We start from the raw sequence: 16,078 nt of genomic DNA on the forward strand, positions 1-16,078 counted from the left end.
ATATCAAGATGTCGTGGTGCTCAGGTTTGAGTTTTATTACTGCTGCTTCCTCCCTGGAGATTTTACTGTACATCCTGATATGTCCGGGCTTATGACCCTGGAGGTCAGTGAACCATAGCTTGATCCAAATTTCAGCCCACATACAAGAATATCATCAAACACACATTACTTATTATATTAATTAAGATTTTTATCTCTTTATAGTCTTAAAAAACTGACTTAGACAACTTTATTTGGAGGTGATTAAATGCTCCTTTTAATCTCACAAAAATGTATTTTTTGACTGCAAAAGCCACCGGGGGAGTATCTGATTCATTTTTATGTAGAAATAGCAAAGAATACAAAGTAAGTGTGACTGTAAACATGAATCAGTGTTTATACAAAATAAGTATACCCTCTGCTGGAGGAATACTGGTAATGTTGGTTAACTAAAGTCAAACCAAAAACTAGGTGTGCTTACAGAAAAGACTCAAATGAGTGAAATGAAAATAAACAGGTGATTGCTGATCTTTCTAGGCGAATTTAAAAAAAAATCTAATACCTTTGCTTTACTTCTGTATTGGTAAATACACTGTAGTCCTGCTCCATAACCAAGTACACTTCAGCCTCAATGAAATGCTATGTCAGTTTTACACAAATCCATCAGGACTCAAACCTTCCAGAAAAGTTCAACTCGTTAGTCCACAGAATATTTTCCCAGAAGTCTTTGGGTCTTTCCAGACTGACAGATGTCAATGACTTTCTTTCTCAGCTTTTTTTTTTCTGATTGATCTGATACCTTTAAATGTGACACATATGAAGAAAAAAATCAGAAAGGGAGCAAATAGTTTTTTAATGTGGTGTAACAGTGAAGCTGCGAGGAGCAGAGATACTGTAGTGATGGTGTTTGATTTTAAATACATGGGGTCAACCATCCAAAGCAGCTGACAGTACAGAAGAGAAGTGAAGAAGTGCAGGCAGGGTGGAGTGGGTGGAGATGTGTCAGGGTGATTTTTGACAGAAGGAAAGAAGCAATAGTAAAAGGGAACATTTACAAGACCTGCTGCGATGTGTGGTTTGGAGACACTGACGTTAATGAAGACAGGAGGCAGAGCTGAAGATGTTCTGATTTTCAGTGGGAGGGATCAGAACAGGCGAGATCAGAAATGAGCACATCGGAGGGACAGCTGAGGCGGAGCAGTTTGCAGACAAAGTTAGAGAGGCAAGGCTGAGATGTTTTGGACATGTGCAGAGGAGAGATAGAGGATAAATTGCACAAAAGATGTTGAACATGGAGCTGCCAGGCAGTAGAAAAGGAAGGTCACAGAGATTCGTGGATCTGGTGAAGGAGGACATGCAGGGGGTTGGTGTAACTGAGGAGGAAGATACCAGGGATAGGATGAGGAGGCGGCAGGCCTAAAGGGAACAACCGTAAGCAGATTATGAGGCATTCATAAGTTTGCAAGAAACTATTTTACACTGACAAAGTGGCATTCACAGGTCAAACCAATGGTTAACCTTTTAAAAAGAGGAAATTACATTTTCTGAGTAAAACTTTGCACTCTGGTCTCCTAGCACCTGTTTCCTTTGGGTAGCAAAAGCATAACTGAACAGGAAATATCCCATGGCAGTTTCCTGTTTTTGCTCTTTTATTAAATTTTTTTTAAAAAACCTAGAAAAACAAACTGGAAACCACTTAAAATCCTGATACCACACAAGTCTACGTCTATGGTGTATTCATCTGGAAACCTGATGTTGTTTTGTTGTGATGATGTTTTATAACTGGCACTGTTGTTCACATGCTGACACACAGGTTTTTACAAAAACAAAACATTCAAAACAGAGGCACGACATCATATCCTGACTTCCATCCAATAGAAACTGGGACTGTAAACAGACATCTTCTGTGTCCAAACTTCAAACGCACAAGGAAATACTCAAGTGCATTTTTAAAAAGCTTTAAAACACTGACATGTCACAATATTACATAAAATGCTTAAACCTTACGCTTAAGAAGAAAAGTAAAGAAAAAAAAAGTATAATCCATTACTGTATTTTTATTTATTCAAGTTTAAAACATGTTCACAATGTAGAAAGAAAATACAAAAGGTTTGATTGGTCACAGGTAACACTTCTTACTGCAGCAGCAAGATGCGTGCAGACAACTGGATATTCTACATGAGCCAACCTACACAACCTGCAGACATTCATGATGGGAAATGGATTCATTAATTAACGAGTCAAAAGCACTGTAAAAAACGCTGGTAAAGGTCCTCAGAAACAGTGTCTCATAGAAAGTGACTCACACAAAGCAGTGCTTTAGGTCTCATACAGAAATATTATAAATAGTCTGGAAATGTTTAAATATCTTAAAGTGGTATAAGCCTGAAATCATTTCAGAGAAGAGGCACTGATACATGTGTATAAAATGTTTACGAAGAAGTGATCAGTAACAAAAGCTCATTTCATCTGCAGGTAGTGTGTGGTTTAACCGCTTTTTTTAATATAACAGAGGTAACATCATCTAATGGGTAAAGTGGCTTCACAGTTCACAGCACCACAACTTGGATGGTTCACCACCAAGTGTTCTGCAGAGCACGGAGGCTGGTGTGGAATCTTGGAAAGTGATCGTCTAGTCCTTCGTGACAGTGAAGATATCTGCGTGCATGCGTCCCTACAAGCCCATGTCGTGATCGCTGACACTCTGGCGTAGGTAGTCTTCATACAGCTTTTTCTACAGGAAGAGAATCAACCATTAAAATCCCAAAATAATCCACTTCATGCCAGCAGAAGCAGTCACACTCATACAGGGATGCAAAGATCCAACTTTTTTTCAGTTCTGGCACCCGTACAGATATCTTGGCTTAGGCTTAGTGGGGTTGGAGCAGTCAGCAAACTGATATCTGATCAGTGCATCCTTAACCCCACACATACACACTACCTTTTTGGTCTTGACCACCTCCTGCACGTACTCCAGCTTCTCCTGTAGCTGCCTTTTCTGTTTGGTCGATAGAGTGGGTTGAGTTCTGCAAAGAATTAAAGGGAGGAGTGTGATGAGATTCGCAGTGAACACACATGGCATGCTGACGCTGGAAGAGCTGGGAACAAATAACATGAGGACATGCAAGTGCCTCAGGTGCTGATGGATGAAAATGAAGTCTAAAAGGCTGTGATGACACTGCGAAACTTCCTACCTGAAGGTGAAGCGTGCAATGATGAGCAGGAGGAAGGACAGAAGCACCAGCCCAGCGCAGCCATAAAGCTGCTGCTCCACAGACAGGGACTGAAATATTTTCACCGCGGGCATCTGCAGGACACAAGAGCAGCCTTATGTGAAGACCATATGCAACAGTTTCAACAGCTACGAGTGACGAGCGTGCTTGGCCACTGACCAGGTAGAGGGAGAGTGCCTCTGTACCCTCTTGGCCCAGAGCCGCATCCAGCAGGTCCTGGGACAGAACGCCCAGCAACAGAAACGCCATCAGAGCCAGAGGGACGCTGAAGCCCAGCAGAGTCAGGAAGCAGCTCTTGCAGCGTGCGCGTCGGTTCTCAACAGTGGTCTGCCTGCGTGAACAGATGGTCGAGTTATTCTCCGAAGACAATTCCAAACAAAAATATGACTCACACGTTCCTCTGAACACTCCTACTGAAGGATTCCCGTCAATCTTTATAGTTACACTTTACTTCCTGCTCAATGTATGGCTATTAAAAGTGGTCGTGAACGCACAAACTCTTAAATCAATGTTAAAATTATTGGCCAAAAGGGCACGTGTGCAAGAAAAACACTGTGTCAGGAACCTCCTGCTCTGGCCTTGTGAATAAGGGAGCAGCTGAAAGTAGCCTTTCAGAGGAGGCTGTCAGTGCAGTGTGAATTACAAAGTGAGTGTCACTGTGTTACCTGTCATTAATGAGCTTGTCTGTGACAGCCTCAACAATGAGCTCGCAGTCCCTCTCCAGGGAGTTGAGTGTGTTTTGGACCGTTTGGTTGATAGTTTTCTCGATGGTGCGACAAACCTCCTCGATCTGGTTGATGCAGCGGCTTGGCTGACAGCAGGAAGGCAAACAGAAGATTTTTTTTTTCTAAACAGTAGTCTATACCAACTGGTGACTTTTGTGTGTGCAGAAAGAGTAAGGACGGCAGAAAGATGAGATGAAAGAATCACTTTTACCTTATTTGGATTAGGAATGTAGATGGTGGGCATGTCAAACCCACACTTGTTCAGTCCCGGCCGCTTGCAGAGCTCCTGGACAATCTGCATCATCACCCTCTGAGAGAGCAGTAACAAAAGACACAGGAGTCAGGAGGAGACGGAACAAAGATGGCATTTTTCTGCTACTGATAGGGAGATTATCAACTGTATGTAGTGTTTTTCTGTTATTTAGTCATGTAAACAAAGTTTGAAATGCACCACTCACTTACTCGTGACTACTGTAATTGCACGATGTCGTGTTTAAACAAGTATTCTCTTACTGCAGAATAAGTTAGGAAATCCCTTTCGTTTATGGACAGATCAAAGTGAAATTATTTAGACTGATTCCTTTTTATTTTTGATGAATATTCTACAAATATACTCATCAAGTGCTCTAATTAGCTACAATTTCATCAGCGTAAAACAGACTTTGCAGCAGATGAGGATCAACCACAAAAAGATTTATCAATTTCCTTTTCTATGTAATGTATATAAGCTGGATGGATGTATTGATGGATATTAACAAACTTATTAAGATACAGCTGAACAGGCTGCGTACAGCAACAATTCCCTTTGGCAGAGAATCTGTGTCGCACTCACAGCATTCCCTTGGAAAAAGAAAATGTGGCACTATTACCATGCTGACCTAAACAGTTAAAAGAGCCACCTTTGTGACAAAGAGAATAACCTGAAAGTAATAAAATTGTGTGCTTCAATGCAAGATTAATGAGCGAAAGCATCGCTCAAAAATTTTTCTATACCCAGTGCAGGTATTTTTTTAATTTGCTAGACTGGCAAAACACACCGGGGCAGCATACTTAGAAACTACACTGCAGAGTGTGGGCAGGAATTATCTAATACAAAGAGAATGATGTAACTTTGTTTGTTCAGAGCGTTGACTCTCCTACAGTAGCTGCTGCTGGTATGTGTACCTGTCTGTCCGACTCTCCTCCGGCCTCGTCAGCCTTGCTCAGGTAAAACCGCAGCCGGTCTCCGTGCTTTTCATTCAGGCTCTCCACAATGTTGAGGGTGCGCTTGCACAGAGCCTGACCCATGGGGTCAAAGAAGACCAGAATTAGGTCACAAAGATCACCTGAGAGCGACAGTGAAAAGGAGCATTATTTACTACTGAGGAAACCCTGTGGGTTTATTCACATCGCATTATAAACTGGGTCGTAATCCGAGCAAGTGTGGAATTTCTTTCCACTTCCCTGTTATTTAGTTAAACTAAGAACTTAAACCGCTTAAAGATGTGTCGAAGCAAGCAAAGCTGGCTCACAAAGTTAACCCTACGTAGAGCTTCAGCTCACTATGGCAAATTAAAAGTACTAATAAAGAGATAAACACTTGACTGGTCATTCACTGTGATGGAGAAGCCCACAAACATCTAAATGACTCCAAATTGAATCTGGTTTTAGTTTTGTTTGTTTCAGGTATCTCTGGTTTCACAGAGCTACCGCTGTCCTTCTGCATTACCAAAGGAAGATTGCTTAAAACTACCACAAGACAGCGGCCAAGGTGGAACAGCAGAAACCCACCCAGCCACAGGATGACCTCGTCCACGTCAAATGGATACTTCATATCGCCGTCCACCAAGCCCGGCGAATCAACAAACGTCACCAAGCTGAACCGTTTCTGTCGAGATGTGCAGATCTCTGTGCTCAAGTACTCTGAGACACCTGGGAAAGAATTCAAAAACACAGTTACAGTGAGTGCCTAGCATTAAAAAAAGAAAAAAGCACAATAAGAACAAGGCCACACAGCTACTCTAAAAAGCTTTTTCTTCCCATTTATTCAACTGGGCGCTTTAATCACTGTAATTTGTTGCCACATACAAACGGCAAACTGCCAAAACACTGTCCATAGCAAATCTCTGGTCAATATTAAATCTCTCACCTTTAAACTCCTGCAGAGGTTTGAAGTGTGGATACAGATGAAGGGTGGCATTTCCCTAAAAAAATAAATGAATAAAGCAGAAGTAGATCTGTCACAGATAGTTTGTAAAAAGCATATCAGGTACTCCAAGAACACTGAAACCACCAAAGAGGAACTCATTTCGGTCCACAGTAATAAATCACTGTTACGAGGAGCAGACGGCTGACATTTTAAAGATGAAATGGCTCACGGTGGGAATGAGACGTGCCTTTTGAAAACACCCATAGCCTCGTTTAAAAAGAGAAAATGGACCGCAGCACTTACTGTGAGAGACTCTCTCTTGCGTCCACTTGTAACAAAGCTGAAGCCTTGGGTCTCAATAGCTACTCCAGTGCGCTGGATGTGCTCTTCCACGTACCTGAACAATAAAAACAGAAAGATCTTGATTATTGCTTATCTGAATAGTGTATAAAAAACCATGAATAAGGGGCTAAAGACACTGATAAAGATGGACAGGCTAATTTAGTCAACTCAGATTCAGACACGAGTCAAAAAAAGATCAGAGAACATTTAGAAGTAATCGTAACTCTTTAAATACTGGTAATTTCAGAGGATATACACATGCGCTTTATTCAGTCTGACTGCTGTGCAACTGGGCAATAAATTAAAGGAAAGCCAAAAGGCACCTTGGTCAGGTTTTAGTCTGATGTGGGCCTCCAGTCCCTGTTCCTTGGCATTGAGTTTACAAATCTCTGCAGCTCTGCTAAAGGAGCTCAATCACACTTCCAATAGATATTTCCTTTTGGTGTTTTCCTGATTACAGAGGAGATCAGGGACTTACACACTGATTCAGGTGTTTAACTGGGTCTGCTGACTGTGAAGGCGATAGCATATTATTCACTTCATTTTTGTACTAATCAAACCATTCAGTGTGCACCGATTCCCTGTACATGGGTACATGAAGCACAACATCCCCATCAGGAAAGAAATAGGATGAAGGTGATCGCTCACACCAAGTTCCCTCTAACAGCTGGTTTAAACTTCTGCAAGCCATTGCTGTCATTTCCAGCATTCATGCTTTTGCATAAATGCTGGCAATGATTGCAATGCTTTATATTTGGTTATGCGGTTATGTCCCAGTGTTTTATATGCAGTGGGTGCCACAACGGAAAGACCTGAGACTTTGTCCCTCCTGAGTCCCTACTTCCAATTTTCAGTTTTAAACATATTTGCCCCTCAAGTTCCTCCATTTCTTTTCACATTGCCTAATCTCTATTTTAATAGTTGGGACAATCTCCTTCCAGGAATTTGCTAACATCTATGAGTCCTGACGGTATAGGGTTTCGGAGGGAGTTTGCAGTTACCACGTACCTACGGCATAGATTTAACACAGAAGTATCCTCATCCCAGACACCAGATTTCCATTACTCTGTCAGTTGGATAAGTGGTTAATAATCTGCCACCTACTTGCACATATGCAAATATTTATCCATAACATATATTTACCAGTTGATGAAGGAGCTTTTCCCAGCAGAGTGGTTCCCCATCAGCAGCACAGTGATCTTTTTTCTGGGCGGCAGCAACTTCACACCAACAGATTCGGCCACTGGGATCAACCCTGAATATAACAGACAGCAGGACACAGATGGTTCATTAGCTTCTGTGGGAAAGGAGAAAAATCATGGTGCTGTGTTGGGATGAGCAGATCTAAATGTTAAGTGACATTTGGCATGTAAAGGACAATATCAAAGTTCTCAACTACTTAAAGGAAGCCATTTCGCTAAGTGACAGTCTTCTTTCTCTCACCATTCCCGTTTTTTCACTTGGCATAGTGTCTCGTCATTATCTGTGAGATATATCAGCGAGATGTGTGAGTCAACTGGCAGATCTGTTTTTAAGCTAAAATGTTGCACTTTCTCAATATATGGGATAACCCTGTGCTGCCAATACTGGAGGTACCAGATCCAGAGGTAAACTTATATTAGAAGTTACATCACAGCTATGCAGCTGACTTATTACTAACAAACAGAGTGCCACATCAGTGGGTGACTGATTTAACCAGCATTAACGTTGACAGTCGCATCGTCAGCAAATATCATAAAATCCTCACTAGCTAACTCAGCTAACGGTTAGCTCCCCGTGCTTTTGGAGAAGGCTAACGTTATGTACAAAGTTAGCTAGCTACCCCCCGGGGCAGCAAAGGGTTTGTTTTATCAACTTTAATACCAAACAGGTGAAAGGTGCAGGCATCAGGTGAGATGCTGTCAGTTCCACGAGTTGTACGTCAGCCAACTCACCGCTGTCAGGATCCGTGTACAGTTGATGACAATCCCGCAAGATGCGCTCATCGCAGGACACACCGCCGGTTATCGAGTCTGAGTTTGCAGCACTTCGGCTCTTGATTTTCCCGGACATCGTTACACTCAGTGATGAATTAAAAGTTTCACACAGACTTCAGCAAGCATATGAATTCCACCTCAATGAGCTAGCAACAAACAAAGCCGGTCTGCCTCGTTTGAATCGCCCCGGTCCGTACCTTGGCCACGTCGTCAGCTTGGGCGGCTTTTGTTGCACGGGATTATGGGTAATGAAGTTTGGAATATGGCTGAGGGGAAGAGCCAAACATTTCCTGGTTAGACAGACAGATGTGATATGTAGTTGTTTTTCAGTCAACTTAAATAAACAGCATGTCCACAAATAATAATAATAATAATAATAATAATAATGATTAGGGAAACTTTAAGAATTAAACTAGATTTCCTTGTGTTTAAAACTGCAGCAAGTCATATCTGCAATTTTAAAAACATAAGTAAACGAGTATTTCAAAGCCAAGGACATTTACATTCACACATGCTGCAAATTGAATGTAAAAATAATTAGTAAGCATAATGTAAGTAATGGCATAAAATGACTTTTAAGGAAACATGATCCCTATTTTGTGGGGCTCTCAGTGTGGTAATGTGCAAATTAATGCAGACATGTTAGTGTATTTATGGTCCACACATTTTGGTTGAATTTTTAAAAACACTGTCGACTCACACCAAGAAGGTCCCTGAATTCAATCAAACCATTGTCTTCCTGAACTATGCAAGGTCTTCTCTGAAAAAGACATCTGAGTGGGAGTACGTGTTACTCTAAAAAACTGTATGGGACCTTTCCAGTGTGAAAGCTGTCAGTTTCATGAGCAATTATGCACAAGCCAGATGGTACCTCTACTACTTTTAGTCCAAAGGATGCAGTTTCCATGTTTTCAAGGTGAATTTTAAACTGTAATTAGTCCGACCACAGAAGAGTTTTCCACTTTGCCCCAGTCCATTTTAAGTGAGAATTGGCCCAAAGAAGAAAGCAGTATTTCTGGATCATGTTCATATATGGCTTCTTTTTTGCATAATAGAGCTTTAACCTAAATTTTTGGATAGTCTGGTGAACCGTGTTCACAGACAATGATTTCTTTCTGAAAGAGTTCCTGAGCTCGTTTCATTCAAGAATTATTCAAGAATTATGTCTGTTTTAAATCTAGTGCACTGAAAATCACAGGCATCCAATATTGATTTTTGGCCTTGTCCCTTGCACACAGAGAATTCTCCAGATTTTCACAATCTTTCGATGATATCATGTACTGTCAATGATACAATATTAAAATAATTCACAATTGTACACTGAAGAACATTTTTCTGAATTTACTCCTTAATTTTGTAGATGCAGTTTTTATATAGATTGGTGAAACTTAAAGATGCTTTTCTTAATACAGTCTTTTTATATCCAATCACGACCTGTTGCCACTTAACCTAATTAAATGTTCCTCCAGCTGCTTCTTTTTAGTTCCTCTTACTTTTCCAGTCTTTTGTTGCCCCCATCCTGACTTATTCAGAGGCATGTTGCTACCATCAAATTCAAAACGAGCCAATATTTTACATGAAACAATAAAATGATTTGTTGATATGTTTTCTCTGTTCTGCAGTGAATGAAATACGGGCTTATAAGATTTGAAAATCATTGCATTCTGTTGTTATTTACATTTTATGCAGCATCCCATGTATTTTTTAGAATTGGGGTCATTATTTGGCTATAGAGTTCAGCTCTAGCGCCACCCCTGAACTGGATACGTGGTTATTAAAATGGTTGGAACGTTGCAGGCATTGTTATGCTGGTGGAAAAAGGGATCAGTGCGCATACAACATGGAGTGCACACAGCAATATAGTCTGAGTCAAACACATTTAACTTGTTTAATATATGTGGGAATTTATTTTCACATGAAAAGAATAAAAAGTAAACATGAAACATTGGTGTAAACAATGGCACAAACAAAAACATATGAGGATAACTGTTTCTGGTGTGACTGTGTGAGCTGAAACCAGCTGATGTTGCGCACACAATAGCTACTTTAAAATTGTGCATTAATGAGGAAACCCATACATACAATCAAACTCATGATTTCACAACGACGTACATTTTTAAGTAATGCAGACAAACATTTGAAAAATAATAACAATAATTTAAAAAAAAAAATCAGTGCAAGTTTAATAAGTAAACCCGTGTTAATTTTCCCATTACCCATTACAATAAATTACTTTACAGAACCTGTAACGCTTTAAGACGAGCAATTAATGATACCAATAATTAAAGTGATTGTGCAGAATTTTAGTGCCAAAGTTCTGTAATCCTGCCTTTTACTTACCACAAGACAAAACCAGAGCTTTAAAGCCAAAGACTGGGAGGAATGTCGCCACTTTTGAGAGAGCAACTGGGCAAATCAATATGAGAAATACTCTCCTTTACCACAACATCAAATGTAATTAGTGCTCCTGCTGTAAAAGCTCCTGTATTACTGGAAAGCGGCCTGTGTGCACTGTGAATCTTCTTGAACTGAACTTGCATTTCTATATAATTTTAGGCCTATAGTTCATCATATGCTCAGTAAAGTGAAATTTAAACAGCAGAATCGGCCCAGACATGGGTAAGGTTATGGTCGCAAAGCATATAAAACAGGTTTATAGGATTTGTGGTGCCTCCTGGAACTCTTGGGGCCCTAATTTGATTAAGGTTAAGGCTTGATAAGCCCAACTGATGTCCTCACCAGTTTTGGTACACAGAGGAAAAAGAAATCATATCATACCTTGTGAAATATGGAAAATCATTCTGAAGACAAAGCAGCTGCCACTCCTAACGGGATTTTATGAAACATTATTTTTGTTTGTTGAGAATAGAGGGCCATGAGGGCCAAAAAGAATGAGATAAATAAGATGATTAAATAATTAATGACATTTGTCATTAATTCATTGAAATTGAAAATAATAAAGTTATTACAAAATACTCATTTAAAAGACAGTTTCTTTCATTTAAAACATGTAATAAAAAGAATTAATGTATTTCCAATTTGAACCCATTGTTGACATAATTACTGATGTATTTATTTGATTCATTTTGGCACCCTCCATTCTTGAGTACCTTTAAATAACAGAGGTGTTAGTGTTTGTCTCACACAGATTTTTAAGTTCTTTCAATGCATAATTCATCACTGCCTCCCTGATAAGCATCCCGACCTGTCAGATGACACGTTTTGATGTCTACATTTGGAAAGGCAGCCTGCTGATTGCAAAATGCTGTTTTGCATCCACCGTCTGTTGCCACTCGAAACCATGTCTGCTCCTGCACATCACCATCATCATATCCTCTTCACATGTAAAGATCAAAGCCAGATTCCACTTCTTTATTCTGATTTCTCCCCTTGTCACACTTCCATTCATTTAGTGGCACTGTTATGTTCAGCAGATCATTGTGTTTGGTTAATGCGATACGTGTTAGCATTGAATACATTAGCATAATCTGTGCTTACTCTTGCTCTTACAGGCTTGTCTTTACTATCTTGCAAGCAGTCAGTCAAAGGGTTTAATCTAAATGTACAATAGTTCTCTTTTATTATCTCAAGCAGCATGCTTAGTAGGTTCTTTTAAACTGCAGAGTACATCTATATGAGTTTTAATATAAATTAATATGTGTTAGGGTTTCATTCATCAATCAGTGTGAATAGGTTTACATAAAATGCCATGCTACTTCAGCTGATGAGCCCTCTCAGCACACCAAGGGGCAGTAAGGCTCTTAAGTTTCCTTCTGTGTTAAAGCATTCTTTGGTTTTTGGCTACCAGTGTGCCTTCCTCTCTTTGGCAACAATCTCCAGGAAATGGGAGTGATTCGCATAGAGGGGGAAAGACGAGTCAAGGTCAACCCACTGGACTTGTCCGGCGTCATCACCGGCTTCCAGTGGCAGCTCGCTCACGCTGTTACCTGACGTAAAAACAAAGATATTTGACTTTTTCCCTGCAAAACACCTTGGAAACGTATTCAGAACATAGACTGCAATTAAATGCTGGATGTAACCAGTGTTGGAGTCGTTATTCAAAAAAAAGGAAAAAGAAGAGAGGAATGTATTACACATTACTCATTACTTTTCTTAAAAATAATTGCAGTGCATTACTTAATTACTGAAGAAAGTAATCTGTTACTCTACTTGTTACATTACTTTCACGTTACTCTGTGAAATGACCTGAAACACATCATCACATTATTACCAGCTATCAATATAAACCTTAGACTAAAGTCAACAACACAAATCTCTATGCTATTCAAGACACATGTATGATCTTTTCTAGTGTTTACATATGAACACAAAGCTGACAACAAACAGCAAAGACAGAAACCACCTCAAGAAGACTTCTGCGATTCTACTTTAGAAACATGTACAGGTAGAAATGGAGGTTACAGTGCTGACTGATCACTGCCTTTGTTACCTGTTGAAGTTCAGGGTCTGACTGCTGGGCTGGGGTCAGCATTCACTCAATTTTAACATAACTCTGGCTTTTTCACTAGCTTAGCATTAGCATGATGTATATGCAGATGCTTGCAACTTTACCAACATGCTCTTGTCCTTTTGTGCAATAAAAATAAAACTAATTTCCATATCTTCAATCCTCAAATAATGTGAGTAATAACAATTGAAAATTTAATATAATTACTGAATTTAATGCAGTAACATGTTCTATTATTGCATTACTGAAAAATGTAATGTCATTGTAGTTTTAAGTAACATATTACACCCAACACTGGGCGTAACCACCAAGTCTTAAAAGTGAATCCAATGTGGAAGTCCTTTAAAACCTCCATTTCTTGTTTTCTAATATACAGCAGGGGGCGACTCAAAAAGACGTTTTAGGTTGTTTTAGGTCTTTGCGCCACCTTGTGACTGACAGGTTGCTACTTTATGAATATGCAGTGTCTGAGGGTCAGGGTTCATCACATCTGGTTCCAGAAAACCAAGACAGTGACCGCCAAAATCTTGAGGATGAATCTTCAAAACACGACTTAACGAACCAATGTGTGACATTAAAAATGGCCACATTCATCTTTTATATACAGTATTACGGTACAGTATTTTATATTCATATACATTCATCAACTTTTTCTAATGCTAGAAAAATGCTGACAGGCAGAGATGAAAGAAAAAAGAAGGAATAGCATTCTTCATAATTAATGATACCTAAGTCATCGTGAAAGTTGACAGCAACCGTCTCCATCCAGGAATTGTCAGTGTTTCTGGGATCATCGACATAGCCCTTGTAGACCTGAAGGAGAAAGATCACATGCTGTCAGCCCTCAGAGAAAAAGCCAGATAGTTTTATATGATAGATCCACCTGGTGATTAAAATATGGCAGCAAACACATACGCCACTTTACGAACCATAAATCCTGACGATTTGAAGAGATTAGTGATGCGCTGATGGGTTTTCGCTCTCTCTGCCGGGGAACTAGAGAGCGAGTTCAATGCTTCTTCTGAGAACTCGCGCTGCAGTGTGAGAGAAACCTGCTCGCCTGGATCTACCATGCCCTGCAAAAACAACAGGGCTATAACTTCTTACCTATCTCCAAACCCCTCCCTTCCACGATAATGAAATCTTGTTTTTGCTGCCCTACAGCATTTTTGCAGACACCATATGGCAAGCAAGAATGGTGGGACACCCCTGTATAGACAAAAGAAACATAAAAAACACTTACCCCAGGGATGGCCCACTCCCCACAGTCCTTCCTCATGATTGACACAAACTGCAGAACAGGCTTTTTGGAGTCTGAGTGATGAACCTTTGCCCCTTTGACATCTACCTTCCATCTGTCAGATGGTGAAATGTACATAAATGCAGCCGGTTTTCTTTGAATTCATCAACTTTTAGCTATGATATGAAACTGTTTCAGTTTGAAGTCAGCTTTCAGATGGATATCAAATTACTTGGCACTAATGTGCACTGAGATTTCCACTTTTAAATTATTCATGTGCGCTGTGTGAGTGTGGATAATTGCACTGTGTAAAGCAAAAGAATAGGTACCTGGTGACTATTGGATCTGCTGCATGGTTGGGTCCCCATCGTCCTAGCAACCCTCTGCCTGCCAACCCTGTGCGTCCACAAGGATTTCTATGGGAGTAAAATTATTTATATGGAGTTCTGAGACTTGTAAAAAATGCCTTTAACAATAACAGCTAATGAAACATCTCTGCAGTGTGAACGGTTTGCTAACACTGCAGTTACCAGGGCAAATTCTACTAAACTGGATGTTTTATTAAATACAGGAAAAACCATCTTAGAGGTATAACTTACAGCGGTTTTCCATTTTCCACTTTGTAGCTTCCCTCAAAGCTCGTCCTGTCCACACCACCATCCACAGTGTTAAACTTTGGAGAGAAGGAGCTACAAAACAAGTGTAGAAAAAAATCTATAATGCTTCAAAGATCTGATAACATTACTCACATGGCGCTACCAGAATGTACTTGATAAGCATTAAGGGTGCCATTTGTTGCTCACCCAATATCAGGATCCGCCCAGGCTGGGTTATTTAAAACTGAAGGGGCCGTGTAGCTGACTGGCTCATACTCGGGCCACTTCTGAGTCCAGTCCACCTTGTCATCAGGCACAGACAAGCGCTTGATATTGGACCCTGGATACTGTGGGCATCTGGACTTTACATGAGGCCCTGCTGAAGATGGCATGGTCGAGGACCGGCGGCAGTAACTAGTGTTGACAGCGCTGATGGTTTTACTGGTTGGGAAGGGGTAAGAAGAAGGGCAGGAAACAGCTGGCCTAAAGGAGAGAGAGAAGATAATGTAAGTACTCCACATGCACTTCTTTCTCTCCACATTATGAAAATGCCACTGCCCCTCAATGATGACATGAAATATCTTCTGTCACACGCACATAGATTAAAGGAGTAGGCCGTGCAATCAGTGCAGAGCAGCGGGATTACAGCTGCTGTTACACAGCTGCTTCTGCCGTGTTGAAATCTGTACAGTGATCATTCTGTATAGCTGATCTTCAGTGGCCATGTCTACAATCTCGTGGATATTAACATCTATTTTGATATCAATTGTAAACAAATTGGATTGTGCATATAACCCAAGCCACTGTACAGTACTAAAATTACCTGGTGAGCACTCTTCAGTCTACCCTGAAACTGTAGAAGTAAGGACTTTCTATTTCATTGAGCTTATTAGCTTGATAGCTTCAAGGTAAAGGTTTATAAGTAATGTTCCCCTCCATACCTTACTCCGGAGGTCCAGACGGTATGCGGGAGTCCGAGAAGAGTAAACGCTAAACGAATCGGTCCGACCAAGTGTCGCCGCAGAGGTAAATGTATCATTCCTCTAATCAATCAGTAGCCTAGAAAGCACAACACAACGGAAACCAGGAAGTGCACCGCCCTGCAAGGTGACGTCCACAAAGGGGTGCGCCTACCACGGTGGCGCTCGTTTCCATAGTGATCGGTCGTTTAAAGTTGATTAAAAAAAAAAAAAAAAGATGACCGACAGGTAAATTAATGTCCTGTATTTGACATTTGCAGCTTAATGCAACATAAAAAAAATTAATGAAAATAGTGTTGTTGTTTTTTAATGTTTTGATCGATATCTGCATAATGTGCGAACGTTTGTAAGCTTTCAGAAAACATTTCCGTGTAAGTTCCGGTAAATTGTTAAAAACGCTGAAAGAGAAAA

At 40.3% G+C, this 16,078-nt stretch overlaps 2 protein-coding genes across 2 annotated transcripts; both read right to left on the reverse strand.

Annotated features, from left to right (window-relative positions):
- Positions 1–2,253: 2,253 nt before the first annotated feature.
- Positions 2,254–8,627, reverse strand: si:ch211-11k18.4 (uncharacterized). Its single transcript, XM_003453988.5, has 12 exons — positions 8,342–8,627; positions 7,551–7,662; positions 6,369–6,462; positions 6,066–6,120; positions 5,708–5,848; positions 5,102–5,262; positions 4,149–4,247; positions 3,878–4,023; positions 3,372–3,543; positions 3,174–3,286; positions 2,921–3,005; positions 2,254–2,713 (listed from the first exon to the last, which is right to left on the reverse strand). Exons 1-12 carry the CDS (start codon positions 8,457–8,459, stop codon positions 2,654–2,656), a joined length of 1,356 nt encoding a protein of 451 aa, XP_003454036.1. The 5' UTR covers positions 8,460–8,627; the 3' UTR covers positions 2,254–2,653.
- A 1,989-nt stretch (positions 8,628–10,616) lies between these two features.
- On the reverse strand, positions 10,617–16,078 carry nudt9 (nudix (nucleoside diphosphate linked moiety X)-type motif 9). Its single transcript, XM_019358081.2, has 8 exons — positions 15,629–16,078; positions 14,895–15,170; positions 14,691–14,780; positions 14,421–14,507; positions 14,095–14,206; positions 13,781–13,927; positions 13,580–13,664; positions 10,617–12,330 (listed from the first exon to the last, which is right to left on the reverse strand). Exons 1-8 carry the CDS (start codon positions 15,724–15,726, stop codon positions 12,185–12,187), a joined length of 1,041 nt encoding a protein of 346 aa, XP_019213626.1. The 5' UTR covers positions 15,727–16,078; the 3' UTR covers positions 10,617–12,184.

The sequence above is a fragment of the Oreochromis niloticus genome, linkage group LG4, assembly GCF_001858045.2.
Source record: "Oreochromis niloticus isolate F11D_XX linkage group LG4, O_niloticus_UMD_NMBU, whole genome shotgun sequence".
Lineage (NCBI taxonomy): Eukaryota > Metazoa > Chordata > Actinopteri > Cichliformes > Cichlidae > Oreochromis > Oreochromis niloticus.